At 31.8% G+C, this 21,075-nt stretch overlaps 3 protein-coding genes across 4 annotated transcripts; 1 reads left to right on the top strand and 2 right to left on the bottom strand.

Annotated features, from left to right (window-relative positions):
• Positions 1–743: 743 nt before the first annotated feature.
• Positions 744–1,907, bottom strand: LOC114193618 (hikeshi-like protein). Its single transcript, XM_028083485.2, has 2 exons — positions 1,617–1,907; positions 744–1,517 (listed from the first exon to the last, which is right to left on the bottom strand). The coding sequence occupies exons 1-2, from the start codon at positions 1,717–1,719 to the stop codon at positions 1,051–1,053; spliced, it is 570 nt and encodes a 189-aa protein (XP_027939286.1). The 5' UTR covers positions 1,720–1,907; the 3' UTR covers positions 744–1,050.
• Positions 1,908–7,367: 5,460 nt separating this feature from the next.
• ATSRL1 (PRP38 family protein) lies at positions 7,368–13,170 on the top strand. 2 transcript variants are annotated; one of them, XM_028083252.2, is made up of 5 exons: positions 7,368–7,594; positions 8,065–8,430; positions 9,638–9,718; positions 10,091–10,162; positions 11,968–13,170. In XM_028083252.2, exons 2-5 carry the CDS (start codon positions 8,143–8,145, stop codon positions 12,883–12,885), a joined length of 1,359 nt encoding a protein of 452 aa, XP_027939053.1. In that variant the 5' UTR covers positions 7,368–7,594; positions 8,065–8,142; the 3' UTR covers positions 12,886–13,170. The 2 variants fall into 2 exon arrangements, with proteins under 2 accessions (XP_027939053.1, XP_027939054.1); XM_028083253.2 differs by lacking the exon at positions 7,368–7,594 and adding an exon at positions 7,654–7,877.
• Positions 13,171–13,505: 335 nt separating this feature from the next.
• LOC114193409 (transmembrane 9 superfamily member 2-like) lies at positions 13,506–17,149 on the bottom strand. Its single transcript, XM_028083188.2, has 7 exons — positions 16,619–17,149; positions 16,072–16,112; positions 15,390–15,975; positions 15,162–15,299; positions 14,913–15,069; positions 14,272–14,756; positions 13,506–14,172 (listed from the first exon to the last, which is right to left on the bottom strand). The coding sequence occupies exons 1-7, from the start codon at positions 16,768–16,770 to the stop codon at positions 13,953–13,955; spliced, it is 1,779 nt and encodes a 592-aa protein (XP_027938989.1). The 5' UTR covers positions 16,771–17,149; the 3' UTR covers positions 13,506–13,952.
• Between the last annotated feature and the right edge of the window lie 3,926 nt (positions 17,150–21,075).

Raw genomic sequence — 21,075 nt, 5'->3', positions numbered from 1 at the left:
CTTCTTTCATTGTTAAAAAAATCTTAATGGGTTTGGGCCACTCTAGAATGTTTGTTAGTCTTAAATAAAACAATGACATTTATCCTTTTTATAAAGATATAATTACCGATAATAAATAATATTATCTTAAAATTTATTACATATAAATAAAACACTTCAAATACAAACTAATAAAATAAATCTAGTATTTATTTCTTAATTTAAAAAAAGTGCAACTACTCACTCTCTCTGATGAGTAATTTAATTACATCATCAGCATGTTATTTCCCAAAAATTAAAATAAGAATTTACCTAAATTTTCTAAGATTCTCTTAAAATGGAAGAATTAGACCATTTCTATGCCATAAGCTAAAAGAATTATAGGCATGGCCAACCAGAGACAAGACATCCCCTTAAAACATCAATTGTATAACAAAACTGGGATAGAATCATATAATTACTCTGGTGTGCTTTTCAGTGCATTTATCACAACTAATGATTCCAGCATTTCTTTTTTCACCAAATAAAAAATTAATGCTGCAGCATCATTGTTCTGCAATTTCTTGAACCTGCTTGCTTTCACCATTCAAACCATGATGCTGATCAGAAAACAATGCATGACATGTTTGTTATCACTTTAAGGATAAAGACAAAACAAAAATTATAACCATTATTAACTTCTAGAAATCAATCACATCTGAAACATGAAATTAAACACAGTATACAGAACTAGCAACACATCATGAGGAATTCAACTCCAGATATAACAATGTTCTGAGCATTCTAATTTAACATTGCACCTGTGTATCTGCACTGCTATCAAACATGGATTAAGAAAAAATCACAATAAGGTTTCACCTAACACTACCTGCATTCTATGTTTCAGTACTTCTAACAAAGACAGATTTCAAATTTGAACCACTCTGCTAAATTATGAAGTGACCACAAGTTCTCAGCAAAAAAAAAAAAAAACATGTAAGCTAGAATCACAGTACAAGATAGTATTCCATCTATATTCCCTGTCATTACAATTTTAAACAATTAATGAACAAAAGAAAAGGCATTCTAGACTTACAAAGCGAAACCCTTCAGGTATTCAGGGTCACGCTTGGCCCGTTCTTGAAACTTCTTGAACCAACGGTCCAAGATATCCATGGGAACAACCAACTTGGACCCATCCACACCGCAAAACGATTGCATGAAATTGAACAGATTCTCTCCGACCTTCATCGCCAACCCTTCGATTCGCTTCTCCGCCGCCACATCAAGCGACGGCAACGACGCCAGATCTTCCACCGACACGCCGATCTTCGCCGAAAGCGGCTGCGCGTCCGCCGTCAGCTGCAGCGGCCCAGCAGCGCCGGGCTCCGGCCACGAGAGTGTGAGGACGGCGGAGGGGCGCGCCACCGTGACGGCGCCGCAGAAGACGAAGGGCGATCCCGGCGACTGGATGTAGACGGCGAGCGCTTTCTCCGGCGGGAGGGTGAAGCCGTTAAGGAGGAAGATGCAGAGGTCGCGAACCTGGTCGTACGCCTCGCCTGCGCACGTTAGAGGGTTAGTGAAATCGAAAGGTAATGTGCAGCGGGGTGAGAAATTGAGAAATGAATGTGGGGTTTTGAGTTTAGGGTTGATGTTACCTACGAAAGTGTTCATGTCGAGGACCCAGTGGAAGGTGTCGATTTGGGCGAAGGTTGAGATATCCATGGGGAAGCTCCGGTTCGGGAAAACCACTCCGAACATGTTGAGAATCTCTTGCTTCTGTTCCCTCCTATCAGAGTTTAGTTTCTTCACCGAACATTCAGTGATGACTCGCACTGTGAAGAATTCCTGTGTTTTTCTAAGGATTCTTAGAAACAGAGAAAGATCATGGCGTCTCTAGAACATTCTGGATATACATGGGGACATATTCGTCTTTTCAAAGGGATGAAAAACACTTTACATGTTCAACACTACATTATGCAATTACTCCTTTATATATCTTGCTTATATTATTACCTTCATGTGTTGGCAGGATGTTAACTAGTTATTTGTGTTTTTGAGTTGATTTGACTGGTAATAAAATAGTGTATACTGGTAATCTATGGTTAATGTGACTTAAATGTTTTTCTTTTCATTAGTGAAAGATGAGTTTAAGATCGTCAGAAGTTATATGTTGAAATTTGTCAAGATTTAAGTTGAAGAAGGTATAATGTATAAAATTATGGTTTTTTAGTAAAGTTAATGTATAAAGAAGTTGAATGGATTTTGTTTTAACATGAGGATGTTGTGAATGAACTATTTAGTGGATTGTTAAATTCTCACGGTAAGAAATGATATGCTAAATTTATTTCTTTTATTTATGGATAAAAATTGTTTAAGAAATTTTGATCAATATTTTGAGAATGTTATAATTAATGTGATATGAATATATATGGTGATATATGAAATTGTGATAATTGTGTAAGATTTGAAAGTTTCATGATCAAGTGATTTTGTTATGTGATAAAATGTTAGAGTAGCAATCCATTTCAATAAATGTATCGGGTGTAGAGTAAGTATGAAATAAGTATCGTATTTACATAAATTTGTTAAGATTGTCCAATATTTCTTGTTGGATTCAATGGAATAGTGTTTGTAAAAGTTGTGTTGATCATAAAAACAAAGTTTAACTAAGATTTGGAAAATATGATAATAAATAGGTGTTGAGGTTGGATTTTATCTCCTCGATGTTGAGGTTGGATTTTATCTCCTCTACTTCTGTTGTACTGCCACTTCTCTTTTATATTTAGTATGTTGTTATTTATTCAATGATATGAAAATACTCTAAGGTAGATATAGGCCCATTCATATAATTTGAAACCTAAGAACTTCAGACCCAATGTAATTCCTCCACTCCTCGTTGAATGAACTTTTACCTTAAGTGCATAACTTTATATTCAACCCACCCTTTAAAGCATGTACAACCCTTTAACAAGAATGAGGTGATTTGATTGGACCACAATTTAATATTAGTCTCCAAACTCAATCCAAACCAATGAAATAAGATGAGTTGTCAATTCATTCAAACAATAAACATAAATCAAACCATAAACAGTTGAATAAAATCAAACATAAATATTAGAGAGGTAACACTACACAAAAATTAGAACCAAATACATTCAATCTCAACACAAGAAAGTTCAAATAATCATGTTGATACGAAAAACTAAGCTTTAGGAGTTTGTTATTCGTCTCTCATGCCTCTCACTAAGATATTCTAATTTGTTATAGAGTGAGAATGCCTAAAGAAGCTAAGAGGGATTGTTAAAACTAGAGGCAATAACCTATTTTTGAGAAAATCTTGGGCAATGCTCGTAATGCTCAATAACAACGTTTTCCTCTCATGGTGGATTTTCTTTTTAGCGCATCCATTTGTTGTTTTGGTGATCAACACTTAAATTATCCTTCTTTGAAGGATTTCCTTTTCAGCTTAGCCCCTTTTTTTGGTGTTTCATGTTTCCTTTTGCAAGGATTTTCTTGTGTGGCTTAACGTCATTTTGTGCCTTTCACATGGAAGGTCAAAATTCATGTTCTTTTTATGGTGCTTTCAATGCTCAATGCCAATACTTGTAGCTCAACTACATCATTGTTGTTTTCCTCCAAAATCACCGTAATACATCAAAATATCATTAGATTCACTGAATTCTAATTCTTTATAACTCATTATGTTACTTTGAGCTAAAATGGGTTATTTACTTGCAACATATGAACAATTCATGTATTATAAGTGTAAAATTTATGTGGGAATTGAAGTATTCTAGACACTTATTACCATGATATAGTGAAATGGACTCTTTCAGGTTATATGAAAGAAAATGAGTTAAGAATATGATAAGTTAAGTGGAGTTGAATCAATTAAGAAAATTGGTGAGTGCTTGTTTACTATCAATTAAATGAAATAAATTCAAAGTTTAAATCATATGATATTGGGTTAATTTTAATATTTGAGACTCTTAGAGGATATTTTGTGGTGATGGTAATAAATGAGCGTACGAACATTAAGATGAAGTAGCAAGTGGAAAGGGTAAAAATATTAGGTTTACATTTTGAAGTGGTTATAGGGGCAAACTGTTTTGTCATTATATGACTTTAAAACAATGAGCAATTGGTTTCCATTTTCGTGTGCAGGTTTTGTGTTGTTGGGAGACATGTGTGATTACTAGGTTAGAAAACGAGTCCCTAGGAGATTTTGACTTTTGGTGTAGGTCTTGCCAGGTGAGACATGGAGCGTTGGACGTCGATGCAAAAATAATAGGTTGTTATTTTTGCGTTTTGGGCATTGTTTGTGTGTGGATTAAGGTTTTAATCTTATGTGGATGATTTAAAATGATGGTGATGAGTTAGAGTATGGATTTTTTGGATGGAATACATGCATGTTTAGTAATATTTAGTTGAGAAACGAGTGGGTTTCAGCATAAGGTGAGGGAGCTTTGGGAGATGACGTTGTGGACTTCGACTATAAGTCTTTATGGGAGAGCAGTGGGGAATGATGGACTCGGTGCAACTATATGAGTTTTAATCTTCATCCGTAAGACTCGTGGATGATAAAAGAAGTAGACTATGTCTAAACATTCCAGGGCAGTAGGGAGGAAGAGTGAGTTTGACTTTAAAAGTGAGTTGGTTTGGATGGTAAACTACGTGCAATGATTTTGATATGATGTTGATGTTGGACCTTTTGCATGGAGACCACTTGGTTTTATTGTTGTTGTGTAAGACAAGAGACATTATGACAAGTGATAAATTGTAACAACTTTAGTAAGATTGTATTGTGTATTATTTATTTAATGTTGATGTTTTGTTTAAGTTAGTTTATCCTTGCATATGTGTGTTTGAGTGCCATGATTGTATTTTTATATGTGAATGTTGTTATTGCAGATATTGATTTGAATGCACAATAGTGAGAAGCCTTGAGATTTCGTTGGAAAGAAAAAAATATTTTGTATTTGGACTTGCTTTAAATAAGAATTATTATGAAAATAATGTAAATTTTGGTTTAATTATGAATTTTCAAACATTACATTAGTTTATTTAGATGAATAAATGAAAGTTTAATTTTTAGTTAATTTTTTAATAGTAATATCTTAATTGCGAATTACAAAAATTTTAAATTTGTAAATTTTACTAATTTTTTTAGTAGCATTATAGCTTATATGTTGTAAGAACACTAAATTAGTAATTACAAAATAAATAAATAAAATAGACAATATGATAATTTCTCATCCTTTTGCATAGATGATGATCTCTCTCGTTTTTTTTCTCTCTCTTTTTTTTCCTTCCTTTATTAGAAAAAGATAAGTAAATCATAAATTATTACACTATAACATCATCGGTGTATATAATATATATATATATATATATATATATTATTAATCGATTTTTTTATTTATTATAAATAGTATTTAAGATGATCATTCTTAGTCTATTGTAATCAATAATTACTTGTAAGAGATCGATCATAATTAATACTTGACTTCAAAAAGATCGACCGTGATGGTCAGTCATAAAGAGATCGATTGTAATTAATATTCAATCTTTTGGAGATAAACCATAGTCTCTACTTAATTTTTTGACCACAAGTCACTATATTCAATTTTAAGGAGATTGACCTCAATACTCGTTTTCAAAGAGATCAATGATAATATTTGACTTTATGATTCAATTATAGGAAAACTTACTTTAAAAATGTTTACCTCAGTACCAGATTTCAACATGATTGATCACGAGTTAACAACTTACATAATTTAAAAATAATATAATTAATAATTAATATAGTATTATTATAAATAACAGTATATTGTATATTTTTAAATCTTATTGTAAGGCTATTAATTCTGATTTCATTTAAATTTGATTTTTTTCGTGAGTTAAAGAAGATGTTATCTTTGAAGGAATACAATAAAAGACACATCCTCTCAAGACTATAATACCGGATGAATTTAATATATTCATATTGAATTGAAGAAGTGAAAAAACATTCTTCCATTTCAATTTTGCAAAGTCAAATGGTTATCAATACTTTCATCTACTTTCACAAAATAGTATTTACTTTAATGATTTCCTGTCATATAATCTTTGTAATTAAAAATTTAAAATATTAGTTACACAACTTTAATTATTTATTTTGTATTTTTTAATAATTATATAAATATAAATATGTAAATTAATTTTATTTTTATTTTAAAAAAATTAAATAGTTTCATATATTACATGCTACACATACTCACGCATGTACATATGTACATATGTTAGTCATATTTTATTTTTCTATCTGCTTTGTTTCATAGTTGACAATGAAAAGATTATAAATACTAATAATGACAAATAAACTTTCACATGTATATTAATCTTATTATAATAATATAAATTAAAAGTATAATTGTAAATTAATTATTATAATAATTATTAAAATGAAAACAGTTATTCTAAAAAATAAGGAATATATATACAAAAACATAGTCATAATATATATATATATATATATATATATAATATTATTTTATACTATTATAATCATATAATTAAAATAGTTATATTTTTTATTGAGGTAACTACTATTTATCGTACATAATTCTTATTATAAATAGGTCGAATTAAATATGTTTTTGATTTTTTAATTTTTAATAAAAATTATAATTATTTTTTTTTAAAATTTTGAATTAATTTAATTTCATAATTTTAGAAATTTAATTTTTTTATCCAAATTTTATTAAATTTATTTGATATTTATAAATTGAGATATGAAATAAATTTAATAAAATTAAATTAAAATAATTAAATTTACGAATTTCTAAAATTAAAAAACTAAATTAAATCAAAATTTTGAAAAAAATAATTAAAATTTTCACCAATAATTATACAACTAATAAGCAAATGTATAAAACACAAATAAAAAAAAATTACGTTATTAATGATTATAGATCATAGACTATATTGTAAATTATATTAATTTTTAAAACATTAAGATATATATATTTGTTTTGAATTTCCTATATATATTAAAATTTTCAAAAGAATAAATATATAATAATATATTGAATAGAAGTGAAAAATAATATTGTATGTATTTATATATATTTGATTTATTAACATTATATATTTTTTGTTAATTTAAATACTACGTACTCCTGTCGGTTTATTATGCTAAATATAGCTATCAATAATTATTTTTAAAACCTTTCTCACATTAGACATAAACCTACAAAACATAATTATATCTACATTTCAAAAGCGACTTTACATATAATTTAGCAACATCAACCTTTTAAATTTACTTTTACATTCTCCCATGAAAATTATTTTTTATTTGACAGAAAACATAAGTATTTATTTTTAAAAAGGGAGCTGACTCAAGTTATAATTCGACCCGTTTCTTTCAAAATCAAATTTATATTAAACTCAAATATTTTTTTTCCTCTTTAAACGGGTCGAGTTGATTCGTTTTCTTAACAAAAAAAAGAGAGGGGTCTGAGGTATTTGTATCGGGGGTTAGGAGTTACGTCCCTAGTTTGCCAATCCAAAAGTATCTACAGAGCCTCACAAGCTAGGGTTCTTCTCCGCGCTCCAACCTTCGTCTTTCTCCCTTCTCTCTCACCAATTGGTACAATTTCTTTAACTCTCACTTCCTCTCTTTCATTCATTTTTCTTTTGCGTTCCAAATCCCTAATCTCAATTGCAATTTCCTTTATTTCCGTATTCACGCTCCTCTGCTCATTCACCTTTTCTTTTGTCCGCCGACGAGTTCCACCGATTTCGTTTATTCATTTTATCCCGGTAACTCGCTCACGCAAGCACCAATTTCGTCCTCCCTGAGCGGATCTATGTTAATGTAACCTTTAGAAATTTCAGCTGGAAAAAGATCCTCTAGTGCTTGTTAATTTGTTGTAAGCTTTTCTTGTGGCAAATAAATGTTTCCTTTGAAATTTAAATATAGATAGCTTTATTCCACTTTAGTTTGTTCTCTTTGTGCTTGAGTTGAAATTGTAAGCTTCTTGCTTGTTGTTTCATACTTTTAAATATAATTATTGTTTTGACTATTCATTCACACTTTTGTTTGTTTTTCTTCTGTAGGAATTGATTGGTGACTTCATACAGTGGTTGGAATTTCGAGATTTTAACTGTGGGAGCAATAGTTTATTTTGTTATATCATGGAGATACAGACTTGTGGCAAGCCAATTGACTCCTTGCTAGAAAAAGTTCTGTGCATGAATATTCTATCATCTGATTACTTTAAGGAGCTCTATCGATTAAAAACGTATCATGAAGTTATTGATGAGATCTATAATCAAGTTGATCATGTTGAGCCGTGGATGACTGGCAATTGTCGCGGTCCTTCTACTGCTTTCTGTCTTCTTTACAAATTTTTTACGATGAAGCTCACTGTCAAGCAAATGCACGGGCTGTTGAAACACCCCGATTCTCCTTACATAAGAGCGGTACGTAGGATGTGACTATACGGGAGTTTTAAGTGGTGTAAAATTATTATGTTGGTTATGATGTGTTTGTGCTTGAAAATTTTGTTGGTTGGGAATGGATGACTTTCTGACCATTTCTAATCAAGTTTATATTAAGTGGTGGAATTTATGCTTGCTTTGAATAGTTGGTCATTTTGTATGGCAAGAGAGGATGGCTTCACATGAGACTATTTAATTATATTGGAATCGCTCATTTTTTAGCATAATTTATCTTGCATAGTTGAAACGTGGAATTATCATAACAGAGCTTGGGCTGAGTGTGTTGATGGGTTTCAGTTGAATTGTCAAATGTAAGATAGCCATAATTGCATGTTAGATTGAGGACTGTACGTGTTTACAATTTATGCTTCTGTTATGATTCTATCAGAACCAAAAAAAAATGATTTGGTGAGGTTGTCTGGTTTTTCTTTTTGATCGATTGAGGGATTGAATGATGTGGTCTTCTGGGTCAAATAGCCCTTTTCTGAAAGATAAAATCTGCGCCCTCGACCCCCCCAAATCGTAAGAATTAGGCCCCCAAGCCTTACAGCCACTTTAGTCATTCATTTGACCCTTGCCTCCAACTTATTCTCTGCTTTTTGAGCATTGATTTGTGCTGCTATAAGTTGTGGTCTGTGGGCGAGGGTCAATGGTGGTTTAGGTTGATATGGAGGTTTTTTGTTGTTTCAGAAACCACATTACACAATGCATAAGATAGAATCAATCTCCCCACTTTTCAGTTGCTCTTAAGAGGAATTCCTTTGAATGAACAAGTGGTTTCATCCTTGTAATAAAATAAGCTGAGTCCATGAGAGTGGACGTTGGCCCATCTATAAGGATTTTTGCCTTATGATACACAGATCATGGGTTCACATGTCGGAAACAATATTTCCATTTGCCATGTTAGGTTGCATAAACTACACTTCCCATACCCTATTAGGTGGGATGCTGTCTGAACTGGGTTAGCTTTACTAATTCAATCGATCTCTTCCTTTTTACTTCAAATTGTTATGATTTAAGGAATAATCTTGTATTTTTATGTTTATATTAAGTTTTGTTTAATGAGATGAAGGATGGTATGATCCAGCTTAGCATCAACACAGAGACTGTTCTATATACAATTTCTCTTTGGTGGTTATTTTCATATGTTTTTCTTATGCTCTATATTGATTTCTTTTATTGTTTATAGGTTGGGTTTCTCTATCTGAGATATTGTGGAGACCCAAAGACACTATGGAGTTGGTTTGAGCCATATATAAAAGATGAGGAGGTATGGTAACATGTTCTACGATCTTACTCTATTCTGATAGTTTCTTCAAACCTTAACTTGGATTTGATCAAAGTTCTGAATCCTGGATATATTTTGTATGTTATCCCATTTTTCATTTATCTGAGCACTGATTATACCATTACTATACATAGAACCATGCCGATTGAATGTTTTGTGGGCCAAGTTTTCTCTTAAGATTTTATTTGAATAGAGGCAAATCTGTCATGGTTGATGTATTTTGTGCCCAGATGTTTCTTTGCTTTAGAAGATAGTAACTGGTTTGGGCTTCAGTTGGCTTGAATTATCACTGATCTTCGGATATCATTTAAGTGCTCCCTTAAGTAATATGTGAATTATGATGCTGTGTTTCAGGAATTTTCTCCTGGATCTAATGGTCGAATGACTACAATGGGTGTATACATCCGTGATTTGCTACTTGGACAGGTTTGTTATCTCTAAATCCCTATCAGGCTATATTTTGTGTAAGAGCATACTTCCTGGTTTACCATCTTTTGACCTTGTGCTTCAGTTTCGTGTGTAGATAATGAAATGCATTTAAATGATAATTAGCTAATTTTACCTGACCTTTTTTATTTTGAGATTATTAATGTACAACACAATTGCGAGGGAAAAAATCATTTGACTGGAGTAAAGACTAGTCAAACTGAGAATTCTCTCTTCAGAGCTTTCCTACCAGAATTCCGATGCATCACGAGACTGCAAATGCAGATATGTCCCTCATCGTCCCATAATTTGGAGTAACAGTTTGAGGTGCTTTCGGTATCTTTGGGCATAAAACTTATCTACCTACCAGTAATTCTGATAAGAATTAGTCCGAAAGAATCTTCTTTTCTTTCTCATTTTTTTTAATTGCATGCTCATTGTGGTTGATTTCTCGTCTCTAAAGCCAATGTAGTCTGAGGCTTTTAGTGAAAGAGTGCTTCTTCATGTGGTTGCCTTAGAGTAGAATATCTGTCTGAAATACATGCCTGTTGTCAATTTACTCCTAGTTTGATCCTTTGAAATACATTTACCTTCATTAGTTTGATGGACATACTGTAATATTGGAAATATAACATGAGGGATCAAATTGATAAATTTATCTAAAAGAGAGCAAATCAATGACAGATGTATCTCTCAGGGACTAAAATGAGGTTTTTCTCATTTCGCATTTCTTCTCTTCTTTCCTTATCTTTCTGAGATTGAGCTGATGTCTGCCTTTTAATTGTTAATCTGCATTTGTTTCTCCTACAAATTTTATTTACCAAGTTGGTTGACATAGTATAGGAGATCCAGGTCTCACATTTTCCACCACCTGTATTTTGGTTTGTACTTCTGGCGTTGGAACATGTTTTAACCTTCAAGTCTTATGGAGCTATATTTATCCTTGTCTGCCTTTTTTTTAAAGTCGTTTAAGATTATATGTTTTGAAGCTTAATTTCTGAGGTCTTGGAGAAAGTTGTAGGCTAAATTGATAAATAATTTATTTTTGTTTGGCCATTTATGTCTTCAATCTTCGTAGTCTAATACTTCATACTTAATAGCAGCAGGTGGTCGTATTATAGTATAGCATGCACTAACTGCCATTCTGTATTATATACGGAGCTGTCCATCCTGAAATGTGGGAGGTTCAGGGTCAAATGTCATCAAATTTTCTATGTACTTTTATACTCTAGTTGATTTTTTTCTTATTTTGAGGTGTGTAAGTGGGAGTTTATCAAAATTTCTATGTAATAATGGATATCTGGCTTGTTGGATTGTGAGTTTGTTTCAGTTCTTTTCATTTTGCATTTTGATATTTCTGCTAGGAATGTATATTAAATTATTGATCTCAGTTTGTATGCGTAGAATAATTCTATATAATGTAAAATTAATGTATTTGAATCATATAAAACATCCAACATTCAAATTAATTATATTTTTGGTTCAAATGAAGAAGGAACAAGTGAAAGAACGGAAACAACCATGTTTTTATTGTGTGGAAGGGTTCTGGAGTCACACAAATTTAATTTTGTTTTTTCTATTCTCGAGATTGTTTAGTATTTATATCAATATTTGATGTTCTCTTGTGTTATGTGGTTACTACCTCTTCATTGCTGGCATATTTGTTGTGTGTTTGATGTTTTATGATTTTGGGAATGTTGGTTGACAGACTTGATAACTGCAGTTCCCAAGTTTATTTCACCTCTTCAATTACGTATTATTTAACTGCACTTTAAAGGACTGATGAATCTGTTCTGCTGTTGCAGTATTACTTCGACACACTGTTTCCTCGCATCCCTGTTCCTGTATTGCGGCAGGTTGTGTCGAATCTTGAAAAGTTGAAGCTCCCCACTACACATTCTGGTTCGACCGGGGAATCTACCCGTCATGGTTCTGATGATACTGCCCGCAGACCACCTTCGGTTAAAGCTGCTCTTTCAGTCTCTTTTGGTCAGCGAGCTCCACATCGTGCCTCCACAAGGGATTCTTCACCTATTCGCCGTACATTACCTTCTCATGAAAGAAATGGCAGTGATGACATAAGAAGATCTCCAAGTAGTCGCCGCAGCCAAAGCCGGGAATATCCTGATAGGGATAGGGATCGGGATCGTGAGCGGTCACGGTCCAGAGACAGAGATAGGGATCGGGATAGGGATCATGATAGGGACAGGGATAGGGAAAGGGACAGGGACAGAGATCGAGAACGTGATAGGGACAGATACCGTGAGAGGGATAGAAACAGGGAGTGGGAGCGTGATCGAGACCGGGAAAGATACAGGGATCGTGACTCGGACCGAGATCAGGAGAGGGACAGAATCCGAAGGGATAAGGAGCGGGAAAGAGAGAGGAGTTATGATTATGATAGGAGGTCTAAGCACACAGAAAGAGAAAGCAGCCGGGATTATGACAATGGTAGTAGGCACTATCGTAGGAGTCGGAGTAGAAGTAGAAGCCGGAGTAGAAGTCAGAGCCTGCAAGCCGGCACTGCTCGTCATGAATCACGTTCTAGTCCACCGAGAGATGGGAGTAAAAGAACTTCGGCATCCAGTAATCTAGCTAAACTTAAAGATATGTACGGTGATTTAGGGGATAATAAAGGAGAAATCCAAATGGAAAAAATTCCTAGAAAGGATAGTGGAGGGGAAGAGGTTATCAGACTTGGCGGGTCTACTTGGAAGTATTGAAAGTGATCAGGGAATTCTGCTTGTGTCGGATGTTGGATGACTTTCACAGAAAAAATATTTGGTTTAGTCCTTTTGTTGCTGTTGTCTCTTGGTTGGCCGATGTTTAGATTGGTCGTGAATGCTATCTATATCGACATTTATAGATATAATGTCATGTATACTAAAATTTATCCCTGGTGCATTGAATTTCATGCTTTGTAATCGCAAGTTTTAGACTAAAGATAATTCTATGTAGTACCGAACTTCTATAACCGCATATTTACATGGTGATAGTTTAATCTTCAACATTTGTTGCGTTCCCGTACTGAACTGATCAATAATCCAAGAATAGTCTATTTTAAACGCCTTTAGGTGGGATATTGATAAGAAATACTCCGAAGCCTTTTATATAGCATGAAAAAAACTTCAATCCTTTTGGGGAAAATTTTGGTGTGCTAAGGTTTCAAAATACGTTAATGCCTTTTTTTCAACATAATTGTCATTGTAATTCAGGATTGAACGTTGATGTTTACCATATCCTATGGCTATAGTAAAGCAAAATCGAAAATGATGGTTATTGCAGATAAATAGAAGGCCAACTTAAGAGGTAAGAAGGTATTATTTTTATATTGCATGTTTGTAAGCATCGAATCCAAAACGAACCTTTTCATGAATTAAGAATTTAGGATGCAAATAATACGACGCTCTTATCATAAGCTAACCACAAACATGAATCTAATGCAAAAAGCTTGTATGATTCTAAGAATTTTGCGTTACACGACCGTCATACATGTTATGTTAGAATATATGAAGCAGTGGTAGAAGTCTATACACTTGAAAGTATGCAAAAAGCTTCTATATTTCCAAGAGAGAATTTTGTTAGTTACACTATTGTTGCACATGTTCTGAGATTATACGAAGCATGGGGAGAAATTTGGGGTGTGGCACTTGTGTAAAGCACTTCAGGCTCGTAAAATCTTTCCCCACTATATTTTTGACAAACCATTTGCTACAAGAACCAAGGACATGAGAGGAAAAGTTCCTGTATCAAAGGGATAAGAAAGCCTCTGTTTGGTTCCAATAACCTGTTATTCACATTTGATAGAATGATATATGTGACGGACAAAGATCAAAGCAGCACGGAAACCCACAGTTCCAAGCATGAGAAAGAAACCATAGCAAATACAAGCCATGTAGCCAAAAAAGAAAGAGGTTTGCATGAAGCCAGACATATCTGATCTTGCATAATAGTAATACAAGCAGTACCCATAGATGAACAAGCCCGTTGACCCACCACAAAGGAAAGACCTAATCACGCCAACAACGAAATGGTTATGAGAAAGAACTAAATTCTAACTGATAAACAAGTAAAACAGTGAGAGAACTCTAATGTTACAGTCTACATACCTCCACCACCATTCATGATCCTCAGTAGCAAGCTGAAAGTATGTCAATGCCACAGTGACAAAAGCAGTGACAATCAATAGGATGATGAAAACAATAAACAAAATACTGTATATGGTGTAAATTTGGTGACCCCACACACTGGCAAATATGTAGTAGAGTTCAATGTAAATGGCACTGAACGGCAAAAAACCTGCCATAGCCATTTGAGATAGAGTTGTACGGTACCAAGGTAGTTGGGGAATTTCCCTAGGATACTTATTGGTACGGCAAGGAGCTTGAAACCCTGTTTGGCTATTCCTCCCAGCAATCCCTCCCAGTACTAGTAAAGGTGAGGTTACAAGAGTCCATATCAGGAAAATAACCACAATTGTTCCAAATGGAAGCGCTGCAGTGGTGTTATAGGCAAGTGCAACAGTATTAAGAAAGCAGAATGTGAAAAACAAAGGTCCAGAGAACAAACTTCCAGTCAACACCAAAATTTTCACCTGTCAAAAACCAAATCAAAACCTCAGAAGTCTACTTCATTCAATTGCACTGTGTGCTTTCACTGTTCTTTGATAATATTTCTGCCTAAACAAAATCAGACAACACAGTTCAGATTTGTAATCAAGAATCTGTTTGATCCATGTAATGTAACGTACCCAGTTTTTGCCTTCAACCATGTAATAAAAGGAAGCTGCATAGTAGCCCGCAATGCCTGAAGTTAGTGCATATATGATGACCAGTGCAGTAAACAAAGATCCCCTATTGTATGGATAGAAAACACCAACTAGAGCAAGCATAAAGATGAATATTGCACTGAAAGCAGGATCAGGTATCATGGTCAGAAAAGAGCTGAATAATACAAAGTCAACACCTTTAAAAGATAAGTACTTTAGCTGGTAACTCACAGTGTAAATAGCTGGGTTCCTGTCCCAAGTGCTGCTGCAAACAAAGACTTGAATCTTGGGTACCTGAACACATCACCATGGATATACTTCCATCCACTTTCTTCCTGATCATCAACTGCTTCCTCATCAGGAGTAAACCTGTCAAGATTTGAAATGGTTGATAGGGTTAAGAGGTTTGAATCCATGAATGTACACACTGATTAAGAGGTTTGAATCCATCATTCTTACTTAACAAAATCATTCTTGAGCACACGCATGAGAATTATGGCCAGGAATCCAGTCAAGAGCAGAACAGTCACACACGAGTTGATGACAGAAAACCAATGGATTTCCAAGGAATGTGACAGTGAGGATGTTTGTGAGTATTTCTCCAGCCTCTTCTCAAATGGAGTATCTGTTTCAATCCATTTGGCAGAATATGTGAAATCCACAGTTACTTCTCTATTTTGTGTCAGGTCCACAACTGCACGTGGATCGTTTCGAATGAAAACATCAATGATGCGATCGTTATTGTACAGAATCTCAAAGTGGACATGCGTGAAAAGATGGACTGTGACCTCAGTTGGATCATCGTTTTCTTCACTGTCAAATTTTCCTAGGAAACCCCAAATGGGCAAGTCATCATAGTACATTTGGTAGAAATAGTCCTTCAACACAGCATGTCTGAATTTAGCCACCTCTTTTATTGTAAGCGTCTTTTTGCAGATACTATGAGGTTCTTGGTCAATTTGGAAGTCCAGTGTGTAAGGAGCAACAACTAATCGATCCCCGTTCAAAACTTCACCAAGATCTTCCTTCTTTTCTTTCACTTTAGCTGTTCCAGCCAACAAGTTTTGGATTATATGGAATATGAGAAACCAAAAACATTAGTAGGAAATAGGAGAAAAGAGAAGGGTACTTGCAAACTAACCTGGTGAGCAAAAGGGAAGATCAAAATATCTGTATGTCTCACTGCACAAGTAATCAATAAAGGAATCTAATTGTGAGGATGAAATTTATGAATATGATAACTAAGCTTTAGAAATTATTCCAATATTCATTCTTATATACAAGCATTCAGATTGTTTCAGTAGAAAAAATATTGCTCTTTCTTTCTTCTGCATAGAATAAATGCAGTTTGAATAAAAGGAAATGGTATTGTTGAGGTAAAAATCCCAAAAGTCTTAATCAGTGTGTACTCAAACAACTAGGTTTCACTGATCAAAGTCTTGAGTGGGTTCCAAAATCCAAATCCACACCATGATAAGATCATTGAATCTTCGTTACAGATAAATCAGAGCAACAGTCTGAGATGAAACAAGCCGGTATCCAATTCCAGAGGAAATCTCATCCTCCAAATGGTAACCCCATAATAACACAACACAAAAGCTATATATATCTTTCAGGATTGAAACGTTTTGAAGCAAAAACATGAATTGGTGAAAGTGAGAAGAAGAAAGAGAGATTGAAAATCTGACCTGGGATTGTGAAAGGGTCCCACCTTGTTGGCATAAAAGGGAACGGAATCTCCTTTGTTGTAACGGTGATCCGATGCATCAGATGTGACATGGCTTATGCAACACCAAAGGAACACAATGGCACCAAACAAACACGCCGTTGACTTTCCCATACAGACAGAGATTCAGAGAAAGAGAGAGAAACAGAGAGACTCTCCAATGCAATGCAATGGCTTCCTCTTGCACTTATAAGCCAAATAAGTGCATGAAAGTGAGAAGGAAGAAAAGGGAATCTCCACGTTACTTCCTTCGACCAAACGAAGAACGAAATAATTAAAAGGAATTAAGAAGATTTGAATTTCCACGAACTTGGTCTTCTTCTTACGTTGCAATGAATGGTGATGTTCGTTTTCTACGGAGTTGAAAATGAATCATCTTCGTGAACGGGGAATGATGACAAATACGTGCCTAACTCGAACAAATGGCACCACCACATCGTGCCAAAACATTCTCTTCTCTTTCAACAACATATGTATATCCGTCCACTTTTTCTTATTCCCTCTTAACATTTTTCATATTAAGGTTGTTCCTCCATTGGTTTGTTTCTAGAGACAACTTCGTTTTTCTTGTGGTGATAATCACTATTCAACTCATCGCATATTCATACAATACACACAGCTTTTTGCCACCTTTTCTTCATCCAATGCGTTTCCATTTTCATTTTTTTTAGCCCCTTATTTCTACTCTCTTTAATTAATTGACTTTTATTAACTGTTATTTTCGTGAATACGCGTTTGAATATTTAAATTAATTAATCATGGTTAAAAACTTATACATAAAGAAAATATAGTGTAATAATTATCTTTTACGCAAAAGCTTAATTGACTTTCTTTCAAATAAAAAGTTTGGCACTCTTGCTTTGTGAATTTCAGTGAGTTAGGCACCATTACATTAGTGCAACAGGTTTGGAGTTACCTGATAGTTGAGTATGTATGGCAATTCACACCAAACATATAATGAAAAGGGTTTAATTTAAGGATTATTTGAAAAGTTTTTTAAAATCTCACATTAATTAAAAATAAGATAATTTTATGATATATAAATTAAATATAAATTTCACCTTATAAATTGATATTGTAGGAATAAAAAAAATTAATGATTTTTTTAACCATGATCAAAAATTCACGATGGTTAATATCGTTGGAGATTTTGAGCATATATAGAATTTCCCTTTTAACAGAATTCATTTCATACTCAAATTTACACAAATGTCAATAAATACTTTTTAATTTTTAATAGGGTGTTTGTCAGACATCGTTTGTTACCTACATTGACTTAAATAAGTTATTCAATGATGCACGTGATAAAACAAAATATTAACGTATTGTTAAATTTTTTAAATCATACAACAATGCATTAGAAAATTACAATGTATGGTCTCTCGATTGTCAATGCATGAAAATTAATCTCACAATTGAAAAACAAAAACTAATGCTTGCAAAAATACTAGTATACAACCAAAAGATTTGATAATAAGTTTCTTTATAAGCATTTTTTTTCGATAAAATGTAAACAATTTGAAATAAATTTTCAGTTAAAATTAGTTTATGCAAGCTAACTTATGTCATATATTTTATTTATATATAAGTTAATTTTATCTTATAAAAAACTTATTTGTTCATTTATTTAATTCTCCTAACTATCTATATTATTCCATACTATTATATACAAAAGATTCATCTTTTGGAGTCCACATTTTCTTTTCCAATTTTACCTTTCATTAACCATATTTTAAATTTAAATAATCACTCAATAACATAATTATTTTCTAATTTTATCTTTTAACAACTAGTTTTTTACATTCAAATAATTTTTTTATTATAAAAAATATTTATATAATAAAAAAGTATACAAATTATTTATTTTTATAATTATTTTTACCAAAAATTATTTTATAGGTCAATAAAATTTTACTACAACAAAATATATGAACACATATATGGCACATATGTTTCCACAATTTAAAATAAAAGGAATAAAGAAGCAAGAGAAATCAATTTTTTTATATTTATAAGAAAAATACATTTAGCAGATACTTTAATTTTTCAATTTAATCCGTACATAAAGGAAACAAAATATCCAAACGGAGAAAACTTAAAAAGAATTATAAGTGAATTCAAAGATAACGACAATCCATTTTGATAAGATTATTTATTACTGAATTGGTCTCTCTAAACACATGATTCTAACTAATGTATTGAACATTTGAATCCATCTAAATTAATAAAGAGACAAGAGCATAAAAAAGGTGTTTTTGTTGTAGGGCTCCCTAGTTGATAAGTTGCACAATAGTTAGAGAATCACTCTCAACAATTATATTATTGTATCTCATTGATCAAGTCATTTCCATTCCAATCTTAATGACAAATAGTTCCACCTATGCTGCTAGTTGAATCCTAAAACACTAGAGAAAGTAAAAAGAAATTCATCCTCAGAATCTCCAATAACACCTTTTACCGCCACTTGTTTTTCATCATAGGTGTAAGCTCCACCACAATTAATCTTTATAAAATCTTTTGGTGGCGGAATCCAACAAACTAATATTGTAGCACTTAAATTATCTACATGAAAAAAAGTTTGTTTATTAAAGTTGATGAGTGAATTATAAAATATAATAGTGTAAAAACGAAATAAGAATATAAACGGTTAACATCTAACTAAACATAAAATAAAAAGCATTTCTATAACCTATATATAAAGAATACACTTCTTTTGTGTAACTCTTTTATTTTTCTAATTTTTACTACAAAAAGAAATGTTTTATTAACAACAAACTTTAGTAGTCAAAAGTTGTTAGTAACTGTAGTGACAAATTTAGATATCAATTTACAAAATAAAAAATATTAGATACTAAAATAAAATAAAAATTTATAATTGATCTCTAAATTGATTTCTAAAAATTAGCTACCAAGGTTTTAGGTAGCAAATGAAATTAGTCTCTAAACATTAATTACTAAGATTTTTGCTATCAAAGTAATTGATTTCTCAATTACCAATTATAATTTTTTTATTCGTAAGAATAACTATTTTAGTAACTAATAATTTTTTATTTCATAAATTGATATCTAAATTAGTTATTCTAGTGACTAACAACTTTTTATCACTAAAATTTTGTGTTAATGAAACATTTTTTTAGAATGTACCCTCTTAATTTTTATTTTTAAAATTTTAAAAATTATTTATAATAAAAAATTATATTTAGTTTTGTCATTTTAATAACAACTTTTTTGAATTAAAATAATCACACTCATTATAAAATAATTATATATACCCATGTATGAAGAAATAAATCTTTGTGTTTACACGATCTTTATTCCCATTTTAACCTTTATAATATAATTATTAACTAAAATTTTAAAAAATATAATTGTTAAATAATTTTTTATAAGTAACCGCTCTTTTAAAATATTTTGTACAAGTCACGTTTTTTCTTTATTATATTTATAATTATTACTGCTAACATATGTGAATTTGTTACTATTCTCTTTGTTTTACTTTTATATGTTAATGAATTTGCATATATTATTAGCTTATAATACAAATCAAATATTTAAACAACATGGACACGGTGCGTGCTTACGTCTTAGTTATAAGTGCTTCCGTTATAAACGAAGAAGATGATTTTACGTTAGTTATAACGAAGATGATTATAATAATGAGGTGTCGACATTTTATTTTCCAATTTTTATCTCTTTAGTAATTACATTTTAAATTATTTTTCAATTTTATTCTTTCAATAATTATATTTTAAACTCAAATAATTTTATTATTATAATTTTTTTATATAACTACCTTATATAAAATAATTGTTTTCCAATTTTATCTACTGACTACTCTTTTAAATTCAAATAAATTTTATTATAAAAAAATATTTATATAATAAAAAAAGTATACAAATTATTTATTTTTATAATTATTTTTAATAAAAATATTTTGTAGTTTATTAAATTTTGACTAAAATAAAATAATAGACACATATTTCCACCTGTATTTGTAAAGAAACTTGTGCAAAATATTTTTAATACATCTCTTTAGTTGAGAGATATATGAAAACTAATAAGAACTGACACTTGTAGATAAAATAAAATTTCCCTATGGTTAGGATTGTAGAACACGATGAAAAGTTTGAATTGATTCATTGTTGGACGTGGACCTGCTCTTTTTTATATGTGTGGAAATGGACCAACTTGGTTAGGTCCACTTTAAGGTATAGTAAATAAAACTTTTATAGTTAATAATACTTTTAAGGCATGAATAAATGGTTTTAAGAAATTAATAAAGTAATTTAAGTAAACAAGTGAAGACAGAGAGAGTTGCAGAAATAGTACAAAGATTAAAAAAAAAAATTATTGTTGCTTCATAGAAGTGAAGAATTACTAATGACTCATTCCTATTATGCTATTTTTAAAATCCTTTAT

This window comes from Vigna unguiculata, chromosome 8 (assembly GCF_037176805.1).
Source record: "Vigna unguiculata cultivar grain cowpea cultivar isolate G323 ecotype 2 chromosome 8, ASM3717680v1, whole genome shotgun sequence".
Classification (NCBI taxonomy): domain Eukaryota; kingdom Viridiplantae; phylum Streptophyta; class Magnoliopsida; order Fabales; family Fabaceae; genus Vigna; species Vigna unguiculata.
The sequence above is the reverse complement of the archived record's forward strand: the minus strand, read 5'-3'. Positions and strand labels throughout refer to the sequence as shown.